The 11,372-nt window shown below is 36.1% G+C and overlaps 1 protein-coding gene across 4 annotated transcripts; it reads left to right on the forward strand.

The window, feature by feature from the left end:
- Positions 1–852: 852 nt before the first annotated feature.
- LOC145124119 (uncharacterized) lies at positions 853–10,843 on the forward strand. Of its 4 annotated transcripts, none has more exons than XM_079061479.1 (6): positions 853–1,046; positions 1,621–1,685; positions 3,202–3,421; positions 3,668–3,878; positions 5,253–9,951; positions 10,398–10,843. In XM_079061479.1, the coding sequence occupies exons 3-5, from the start codon at positions 3,266–3,268 to the stop codon at positions 9,494–9,496; spliced, it is 4,611 nt and encodes a 1,536-aa protein (XP_078917605.1). In that variant the 5' UTR covers positions 853–1,046; positions 1,621–1,685; positions 3,202–3,265; the 3' UTR covers positions 9,497–9,951; positions 10,398–10,843. The 4 variants fall into 4 exon arrangements, with proteins under 4 accessions (XP_078917605.1, XP_078917045.1, XP_078916469.1 ...); XM_079060919.1 differs by having other exon boundaries at positions 853–1,041; XM_079060343.1 differs by having other exon boundaries at positions 1,621–3,421.
- Positions 10,844–11,372: the final 529 nt, after the last annotated feature.

Raw genomic sequence — 11,372 nt, forward strand, 5'->3', positions numbered from 1 at the left:
ACTTTATTAGGTAATTTGTTTTATGTTGTGGAGTGGTCCTGGGCAGATTACTCTTTTGATGATGTTATGTGATTCTCCAGGGAGTTGTATAATGGTATAATCACTATATTTATTCATGAATTTTCATGTGAAAATGCAAAACAATTGATCTTTTACATAATTTGGTTCTTGGATATTATGAATTCAGGTCAAGCTAATCAAGATGCGACCTTTTTAGCGACGTAATTGGTCTTTTGCATGATCTGATCATTAAAGGGTTATGTAAAGAAACAAAGATGAGAGAAACAGAAGATATTCGTTAAGATGATGTATAGTTTAATTATATATTTGTTTATGTGGTGGACATTCTTATCGATTCTCAAATGTGAATGCCTTGGTTCTTCCAATACTTCTTGATGTTCCCTATATTGTTTACAATGATAACATTCAATAGTACTACTAAACATGTTTAAATTTCGGTATGTTTTTACTTGGATTTGAAAGAGATATATTTTATTGAGGACAAAATATAATAGAAGGGTAAAACTGTCATTTTTAGCAGTCAGCACAGCCGGTCAGATACGTAAACAAACAACATGGTTTCAGTCAAATTCAGATGCAGTCAGTCAGGTCATGACTCAGTTAGATCCGACTCAGTTAGCAACCATCAAACAACCCTTTAGAAAAAAGAAAAAAAAAATTATAAATGACAATATAATATTTTTACATTGACCATGGATCAAAACCGTAAAGTTTGAAAGTTATAGGGATGAGATTTAATAACTTTTCAAAAATGAACCGAAAAAGCACGTTTATTTAAACAACAGGGACCAGTCCTATATACTTTATCTATGTAATAAAATAAATAAAAAAGCAAAAGAAACAAATGAATATAGTTTGGCTTACACAGGAGCGTCACTGACCGGCGGGTGGCGGATTCGGTCACGGTAACACAGGGGCGATGGGGAGCAACGTTTTACGACGAACAAGTGATCGGAGCGAACTTTTTGACGGACGGACTGGGAGGCGGTGACCGGGGCGGTGGAGAGTACGCGACCGGCGGTTAGGTCTCTTAGTTTTTGAAAATTTAGGGCTTTTTAGATTGAAGATTTGCATATTTTGATTTTTGCATAAAATCTGAAGCTTATTCGGATTTGTCAGATATATTTTAAATATTATTTAACATTATTATTTTGATTTTTATTTTTATTGAGTAAAGACAAACTATTATCCAATGTTCCAAAGGCGTAACCTTTTTTTTTTTTTCTTGCAAAAAATTTCAAATTTACTTTCAGCAGTATTAGGATCCGTCTTTGCAGATTTGGTTGTGTTAAACGGTTGTCTGTTTTGATGTAATTAGGAAGGATTTAAACAGATTTGAGTTTAAAATCTTAAGAATATGTTGTTTGGTTTGGAAAATAGATTGTTCGGTTTTAAAAATAGATAGATCTATAAAATCCATATTTCTAGGATAATATATCATATTGACGTGCTTTTTAAAAACCTTATTATCCCATCGCTATTTAAAACCCAAATTCTTAGGGATCGAGATAAAATTTACGTTATTGCCATATATATATATATATATATATATATATATATATATATATATATATATATATCACATCTCTCCATCTTTAGGTTACGACGTGCGCCTGTCACCTGTTGTTATTCACATTGCTTCACTGGACATCGAATCTTACCAGGTAATTAATGTTCTATGTATAAAAACTTCTGTGATTGCACTTTTAAAAAAAAGTTTTGCTTCTTAGTTTTAAATATTAGAAATCTTTCATGTTTGCTAAGCAGAAACGTAATACTCAGTTACTCTTTATAACCAAACTCAGTCTAAGCTTATGCCTGAAAGGATAGTGGTGAGATAAAAGAGGGCAGCCTGCAAGCAAGGCTGCTTTATGCTATTGTTTTTTATTAAACTCCAAATAGTTTGTGAGGAAACTGGAAGTGGAGAAAACAATTGCTGTTTATATGTTCAAACTTGGAAACAACTACGAAAGTCTACATCTTTGTGCATTCTTTTCATGAGTAGCTGTCTTCTTAGGCATAAAAGAACATGTCCAAAAAAAAAAAAAACAAATGTTAAAAGGTTTAATGTGTTTAGCAACTTGTAGACTTGCTAGAAGTCAAGAACTGCAACATACCATAAAATTGCCGGTAGTAGGATTGTTATTGGAAAAGATCTAGCCATAAGACTTGAATTTGACCCCCTTCCTCAAAATTGTCTCCTTGGAATAAAAAAGCATTGAGTAGGGGCACTTAAAGCCCTTAATGCAGTGATCAAAGGCCAAAAAGGCCAAAACGCTTTACACCGTAGTAGAGGTGTTGCGATTCTTGAAGGGCTATCCAGCTCAATTAGTGAATTACAGGCTTTTAGTTAAGTTAGGCCAGGGTAGATAGGCTTAATCAAGTACTATTAAAGTCTATTAAGCACACGGGCACACAGGTTTAATTAAAAATAAAGCATACAATAGAAACCAAGAGTCACACACGACTCTTAGAGGCGGTAAACAGTGATCGGCTTCTCCAGTTGTTAATTATGAAATTGGTAAGTGTGATCAGTGATCGGCGATCTATATGTATATTAAATGCATGTGAAATTGTTACTCGTGACTTGTGTTTTGTGTTAATCACTTAATTGTAATCACTCGTAGTTGTTAATTGTATATGTGTTGTGAAATTGGTAATTGTTATCACCGACTCATTGCATCTTTTCGTATAACTCCATATTAAGACTTCTAATTTTGTAAGTTTCTCGAAAATGCTTGATTGCTTTCTTGATAAAACCTCTTTTGATACTCTTTTGAGCTATGTGTTTTGGTACTGTTTTGTACTCTGATGCAAAACTTTCCTGATAACACCATACTTGAGAATGCCTGAGTGATTGCTTTCCTGAAAACACCATAACTTTGATACTGTGTACTGTTTTGTGTTTTGTGCTTTCCTGATAAACCAATTTTGAGATTGATATGAATTATGCATTTTAAAGGATTTTTAAGTATATCACTATATGTGGAAGTTAACAATTTTATAATTATTTTCATTATTTTTTATTTATTTATTTTTTTAATTTTGGGCACCTCTAAGCGAGCGCTTTCGCTCAGCGCTATGGGGCGCTTTACGACTTTTAAAACCAAGTTTGTCTTGTCTCGATTTGAGTATGTATATTATACGACTGATCGATCATGTTAACGTTCTGTGTGTTAGTTGTTTGTGGAGGAGGACGAATCGTGCATTGTTTTTTTTTTTTTTTTTTTTTTGTTCCTTCGTGATGGCGGCAAGGGAACATGTGGAGGAGATACGGAGGAAAAAGTTCTCCGTTGGTGGAGAACCGAATCCGTTAACAGAGGATCTTCATCAGGCTGTTAAGAATCTGTCTGCTGAGCGTTACACCAAGGATGTTCATTTTCTCATGGAACTAATTCAGGTATCTATTTCTATGTTGTTATGGCTGGATTACTTCAAAAGTCTATGATTTTATTTTATTTTATTTTTTAAATTTATTATATATATATATATATGTATATATATATATATATATATATATAAATTAAAAATTGATTTATAGTTTTTTGAAAAAAAACAACGGAGATGTTAAATTTATGGCAATCTGTGAAATTATCATTGTTTTGTGACTAGAATTATTCTAAGTTGTTTTTTGGTTGGATGCTAGAACGCAGAGGATAACGAGTATCCAGAAGAGGTTGACCCTTCCTTGGAATTTGTGATCACATCAAAGGACATAACAAACACCGGTGCTCCAGCGACATTGTTAGTTTTTAACAACGAAAAAGGGTTTCTACCTAAGAATATTGAATCAATTTGTAGCGTTGGACGTTCTACTAAGAAAGGCCTTCGTAAGCATGGTTATATAGGCGAGAAAGGTATTTCATAGTTGACTCATTATTTTTCACGTGCAATATAGTTCTATAACTTGACTCTTTTTTATTTGGGTTGCTAACTCGACTGTTGCATTTACTAATAAATAACGACCCTGGTTATCAAATGAAGCTACAGACTTCCTGTAATTCAGTTTTCATTGGCAAAAACAACTTGAAACGCAGCCAAATGTATCTCATGCTGAAGCTATTATGCTTTTACATGAAAGTTGTGTCTACCTAATGTGTTTGAATAATTATGGATTTGTAAGGTCTAAAGGAGAAAATAAATTGGTCTTCTGTATAATTATGTACCTAATGTTATGATGCAGTTTGCAGAAAAGGCCGACTTTCTTCCAACAGAGATTTCTTACAGAAAAATAATCGTGCCTTTCTCTAACCCTTGGCCTCTTATTTATACACCTCTCACTACTCTTAACTAACCCAACAAATCTGAAATTGACACCCACCTGCCACTTGTACACGGGTGTCACCACCTCCTTATTTGTCATACATTTGCCAAGATACAATGACAGAAGTAACCCTCCCCCGGTCTTTCTCTTTCTTGAATATGTGATTGAAGTTGTGGCTTATCATGTTACTCCCACCCCTTTAGATGTGACTGCTAAGCAACAATATGCATCGCTAAAAAACCAGTCTTTCATGAACGAACTGATAAGCTCATAAGCATGTGGAATTGGATTCTCATTTTGTTAGAAAAAAGTTGCAAGTGGGGTTTCATTTCGCTGCAATATATTCTTTCTCAACCTCAGTTAGTAGACATGTTCACTAAAATAACTCCCTTGCAAACAATATTATCAACTGTTTTAACTTGAACAAGGTGTTGGTGTATTGTGTAGCCAGGTCATCTCTTGTTGGTCAATTAGCTGAAGTTAGTTGTTAATTATTGTTAGCTAGCTGAAGTTATTTTACATGACTGGAAGTATAAATGTTACTCATGTATTAATCTTTACAGAATTACAGAATCATTTCCATAAGCTAGGGATGAACAGTTAGTAGCAAATCCCGATCCCGTACTGGTACTTGGTACTATAAAATCAAGAAATTCAAGATTCAGTACCATTGGTACCAAAAAACGGTATCGGTACCGATAATGTTAGTTCGGTTCCGTGTCGTTTTTTCACCCATTTCGGTATTCATGATTCCCGGGTCGGTATCTATTCCATCCCATTCTCATCCCTACCATAAGCTGTTTTCCCTCTATTCATTCATCTTCAGTTTATCATAAGTCAAGGCTCCTTAATATGTCCTAAGTGTGCTAAAATGGAGCTATAAGCTCGTTTGATGATCTATTACTTTGTATTTCTTGTCGGCTCTATTACTTTGTATTCTGATACATTGTCTAATTTTTCATTGCAGGAATTGGATTCAAGAGTGTCTTTCTGGTAACAGCTCAGCCACACATATTCAGTAATGGGTATCAGATACGGTTTAATGAAAAGCCTTGCCAGCAGTGTAACCTTGGTTATATTGTTCCTGAATGGGTACTGGAGGGGGATCCAATGCTATCTGCCATTAAAAGCATATATGGTTTGGCTACTGACCTGCCAACCACAACTCTAGTACTTCCTTTAAAGCCAGAGAAGGTCAAACCAGTCAAGGATCAGCTCTCGAGTCTCCATCCTGAAGTTTTATTGTTTCTTTCAAAAATAAGACGGCTTTCTGTCAGGGAGGATCCTAAGCTTAACACTTTAAACACTATATCCATTTCCAGTGAGAAAAAGATTGTTACTACAAAGAGCAAGGATGCCGAATCGTATACACTTCATCTCACAGCCGATGAAGCTGACAGAGGATGTGGGTACTACATGTGGAAGCAAAGATTTCCAGTGAAGAAGGAAAATAAAGTTGAAGTTAGAACAGAGGTAGAAGAGTGGGAAATCACTCTGGCTTTTCCATATGGAAAAAGATTTGGTTCAAGTTTGCCTGGTATCTATTCGTTTTTACCAACTTGTACAATCACAAATTTTCCATTCATAATGCAAGCCGATTTTCTCTTGGCTTCATCAAGGGAAAATATCCTCTGGGACAACAAATGGAACCAAGGAATTCTTGACTGTGTTCCAATGGCTTTTGTGAATGCGTTTACCTCACTCGTGAAATCTTCAACAGATGTACTAAGCATGTTTTGGTTCTTACCTGTCAACAAGTCGCATCATCCGAAGCTGAATATTGTCCGGGATGCAATTAAAGCAAACCTGATGAACGAGACTATTGTCCCATGCGAGTCATACAACACCCCTCAGAAGCTGTTTTATAAACCCAAGGAAGTTGGTAGGTTGAAGCCTGCATTTTGGAGCATAATGAACGAGGCAATGAGCCAAGGCGTGAGTTTTTCCAATATCTTATCGCATGATTCATACATCATTGCTTCATCATTTGATAAAAAGGAGTACGATGCCATTCTTGACTTTTTGGAAATCCAATTTATAGATCATGAATGGTATGCAAAATGCATCGGAAGCTCTAATCTTGTAATGGGCGTCTCAGAAGACATTTACATACAACTTCTGTTATTCATCACACAAAGCTGGGAGTCTTGTTTTTACAAAACCAACATGAAGAATACGCCATTGATCAAGTATGTTGGGAAGGATGGAAATGTTGATTTAGTTACTCCAATCTCTGGTAGAAACAGGCTGCTGGCTGCAGATTGTGATCATATATCATGGTTGATTAATTGGAACACAGAGTTCGGATGTTCAACTGGTAAATTCTTTCTACCCAAAGTCACACAAGAAGGCATAGAATTATGTTCGGAGATGCCAACTATAGTGGCATGGCTTAAAGACGAGGTGAAGGTTAGTTTTGTGAGTGTTTATGAATATGCTGAGCTTGTCAGTCGTTCAGTCCACAGTGATCGCAAGCTGGCTGTTATGTATGCCCATTTCCTCTATACTTCTTCACAAAATGATTACTTTTGGAAGCATGAGGTTCGAAATCTGTGTAGGGACATGCCAATTGTTGATAAATACGGGCAAATAAATGAAACAAGACGTGGAGTTGTTGTACCTGGTAATGGAAGCAGATGGGTGGAGCTGATTGGTCCAAATAATCCTTGGAAGAAGCATGATTATGTTGAACTGGGCGAAGATTATAATACCTGTGATGTGACCTATTTTTGTGATGTTACATCAGGTGAAAAGCTTGTTTCATTTCTTAAAGCTTATGATATTCCCAATCTATCTCCCCCGAATGCTGCTATTCCTACTCTGGCTTCTCCTCTCACAAAAAGAAACACATTCTTGCTTCTAGAATGGGTTCGCCAGTTAAGGGCATCAGGGTTTAGTATTAATCTACCAGAAAGGTTTCTATCTTCAATTAAAAATGGCAGCTGGTTGAAGATTTATTCGGGTGGAAGTACTGGGTACGGCCCTCCCGCCGGGTCATTCATGCTAGACTCATCAATCGGGAACCTTGTACAGTATGCATCAGATCTTGTACAATTCCCAATGGTAGATGTGCAGTTTTATGGTGCCGAGATAAAGAATTACAAAGATGAGTTAGAAACGATTGGAATTAGGTTTGAGGAGATGGACGCCTTTGGTAAGCGTCTCATGGATCATGCCAAGCTTACCAAAGACAATTTCTTTTCAGTGCTTAAGTTTATTAAGCATCTAGGAGGAGCGAATCCAACAAGTGATTTGTTGATTAAAATTATGAGAGGAGAAAAGTGGGTTAGAACAGTTGAAGGTGAAATGACTCCTGGCAATTCTGTTTTGTTCAGTCAGGAGGAATGGCTTGCTGCTTCATGGATAAGTGACATCCCATTCATAGATCAAGACTACTATGGTGAGGAGATACTTTGTTTCAAGGATGAACTAGATCTTCTGGGTGTGGTTGTGAAGTTCAACCAGAATTATCAGCTTGTTGTGGACAACGTCAAATCCCCATGTGAACTTGGTTATTTGCCATCTGAAGCCATGTTACTGGTATTAGAATGCATAAAGAATTTCCAATCGCCAGATAAGCTGGTGGATGCGATTCGTTACAGTCGGTGCTTGATGACAAACTTGGGTTACAATGCTCCATATTTCTCTTTCTTGTTGAACCCAGAGTCTCAATGGGGTTGCCTTCTTCAGGTCTTCGAATCATTCCCACTTATTGATGAACACTTCTATGGGAGGTCTATCTATTCTATGTCCAATGAATTAAAGAAAATCGGTGTCGTGGTGGACTTTGAGCATGCCATCACAAAATTTACTCTGACTTTCGAGAATAGATCTTCATCTTCAATCAAAAAAGAACAAGTCCTTTCGTTTCTGAAATGTTACAGAAAGCTAAAGAAACTGAAACTAAAACTTCCTGTGGATCTGAAGAACTGCATACGCAAAAAGAAATGGCTACGAACAAGGCTTGGCGACTACCGATCACCAAATGAGTGCATTCTTTTTAGTACAGACTGGGAACTGATTTCTTCAATCTCCATGCTTCCCTTCATTGACGACACCAATGACTTCTATGGAAGTGAAATCCATGACTATCGTGTGGAGCTGAAGAAGTTTGGTGTTGTTACAGATTTCAAAACTTGTGCTGAGTTTTTGGCCCATGGCCTTGTCTTGCCTCAAGATTCCAGTACCCTTGCTCCTGAAATTGTCTACACCTTGCTTCAATCTGTCAAGGAACTGAAAGGGAAAGATATGATTCTTGGAAAATTTCGAGAAAAACTGTCTCAAAAGAATTGGCTGAAAACCTATTTTGGCTACAAACGCCCTGACGAGTGTTTGCTCTTCTCTTCTGACTGGAATCCTTTCTTGAAATGCAATGATGGGCCTTTCATTGATGAAGGGTTCTATGGATCCACCATTGCATCCTATAAACATGAGCTCAGTCTTTTAGGAGTTATTGTTGATTTTAACAAGGAGGGATGCCGATTGGTCGCTAATCATATCGAATGCCACTCCAATTTTGAAACTATTTCTCGAATCTATAATTACTTGTCTACATTTAAGTGGGAGCCTGTTGACCAAGTCAACACAAGGATATGGATCCCAAGGGGAACCGACAACGGAGAATGGGTAATGCATCAGGACTGTGTCCTCCATGACAAAAACAATCTATTTGGCGAACAATTAAACATTTTGGAGAATTCCAAGTATGACAAGGAAACCCTCGACTTGTTTGCAAATACTTTGAATGTGAAACTTTATCCCTCTGTTGAAGACTACTGCAAGCTGTGGAAGACATGGGAAACTTCAGGACGCCAGATAACACTCCATGAATGCTGTGCCTTTTGGGAGTTTGTGGTTCAAAATTGGTACCCAACAACACAAGAGACTTTCAGTAACAACTTGCTAAAAATCCCTGTTTTGGATCCTAATTCGAATGGAATTTTTCTGTTTGACAAACGTGACATCTTCATTGCGGATGACCTTTTCTTGACTGATCTCTTTCTTCAAAGCTGCTGCTACTCTCATCCCATATTTGCATGGTTTCCTCAGCCAAGTGTAAAATCTCTCATAACCCGAACCAAGCTTGTGGACATCTACACAAAAATTGGTGTTCGGAGGTTGTCTCAATCTGCACGAAAAAATATTATATCTGATATAGATGAAGATGCTGTCAATTTAAAAGAAAAGATAATAAAAAAAAGGGGTTGCTGAAACTCATCCTTGCCTTTCTTGCTGATCACAATCTTAAACTTGATCCATGTAAGAGACATGAAGCTGTTACCTGTGTACTTGCACTTGAAGCTTTTGAGTCGCCAGAAAAAATGACGGCCCGATACAGGTTGACTTTTTCATCTGGAGATGTGGTGGATGTGGAACCAAGGCGAATGATCCATTGGGACAAACAGCACTCCAAATTATATATGCAGAAGAAGACTTCTTCTAATTATAAATATGCAATTGAATATGCATCTCATTTTGCAGAGGAGATAGCAGAGGGGGTGTTGTTGGAGAAGGAAGAACTTGTGCGGGATCTGTCTGAATTGATCCGGTTGGGTTATCTGCTGGATTTTGATGAGGAAGCAGTTGAGTTCCTCATGAAGACCAACAATCTGCAGATCTTTGTGGAGGATCAAGACTACCTTTCTTCTATATTCTCCTCTTCAAAGGTATGTCATATTACATGTTTCTTTGTCTAATACTGATTTAATGGTTAGCTAGTAATAGTATTTAATTCATATGGTACAAGATCTCTAAATTGATCTGAAAGGTTTTGATATTACTAAAATACATGTTTTTTTCCCCTAAAGTGCATCAGATTAATGACATGAACCGAATAGGTAAGTGGGATCGGGTCTACCAGAGGCTCAAAAAGAAAGCAGGGGCTGTTTAGTAATTTATGATTATTATAGTATCTTTATTATTTAGTATTTATCTAGTGGATTCTAGTTTCCTTCGATGATGAGTATAGTTTCCTTTTTATAGTATCTTTTGTTTGGAGATCTTCCGAGTCTCGAATATCAGGCACCTACCGTTTGTTTTTAAGCATTAAGTTATAAGTAATCGAGTTTGTCAATTTGGCTCTATCAATTAACAATTCCTTTTTCAAATGTAGGGCAATCTACAAGAAATAGCGCCAGGGCAACCACCCAAGCTCAGGCCAAAAAAGAGGCGGAGGCATAATTCTGTTGCTTTTCCCCCTTCTAATGAGTTACAAAGTACCAAGCTTCGTAGACAAACGAGTGACCCCTGTAAATCAGTAAGTATTTATCGGTGAAGATTTAATCCAGTTATGTGTTGTTTTATAGAATAATAATGCCATGTTGAGGCGGATCTGTCTAGTAAGAAGGGTATGCAACGATGTTACAATAATATATATATATATATATATATATATATATATATACATATTAGATGTGTGCCCGCGCAAAGCACCGGCGATAAATAACTTTTTTGGCGAATAGTTTTCTTACAGGAAAATAATTATTAGATTTTGTTATTAGTTATTATGTAATAAGAAAAATTACCACTTTTAATTAAAATATTTATGTTTAGAACTTATATTTATATTGTATGTTTATATATTTGATGTAAATTAATTATTATCGGTATCTAGTTTAAGAAATGTAAATCAACTTATATTGATGAATTTAATATTTTAAAATTGTTATTTTGCTTCAAATTAATTTTTTAATAATTTTCCTTATTTCAAGTCTTCAAAATTTTGGCAGGTATTAATGGTTTTGTTATGCATAATTGATTTGTACAAAAAGTTTTGTATTTTGTACCTCTTAAAATTCAAGATATAACTAATATATATATATATATATATATATATACACACACACCAAACCACACCATCCTCGTCCTAACTTATATATATATATATATATATATATATATATATATATATATATATATATATTAAATGTTCATATTGCTTACCTTGGATCCAAGTTAGGGGTGACTATGATGCGATTTGGTGTGGTTTTGGAACTAAACCGAACCGCAAACCGTAAGGTGCGGTTTCTGTAGGGTAAAAAGCGATAGGTGGGTTTTGCGGTTTTACATGCGGTTTCGGTTTTTATCC

The sequence above is a fragment of the Lactuca virosa genome, chromosome 1 (assembly GCF_052849685.1).
Source record: "Lactuca virosa cultivar CGN04683 chromosome 1, Lactuca_virosa_CGN04683_v6, whole genome shotgun sequence".
Lineage (NCBI taxonomy): Eukaryota > Viridiplantae > Streptophyta > Magnoliopsida > Asterales > Asteraceae > Lactuca > Lactuca virosa.

Excerpts from the sequence above, each read along its gene's own strand:
- LOC145124119 (XM_079060343.1), top strand. The coding sequence starts at position 3,155 with ATGTATATTATACGACTGATCGATCATGTTAACGTTCTGTGTGTTAGT. Across the intron at positions 3,422-3,667 it reads TTCTCATGGAACTAATTCAG|AACGCAGAGGATAACGAGTA; the intron begins GTATCTATTTCT and ends GTTGGATGCTAG. Across the intron at positions 3,879-5,252 it reads TGGTTATATAGGCGAGAAAG|GAATTGGATTCAAGAGTGTC; the intron begins GTATTTCATAGT and ends TTTTCATTGCAG.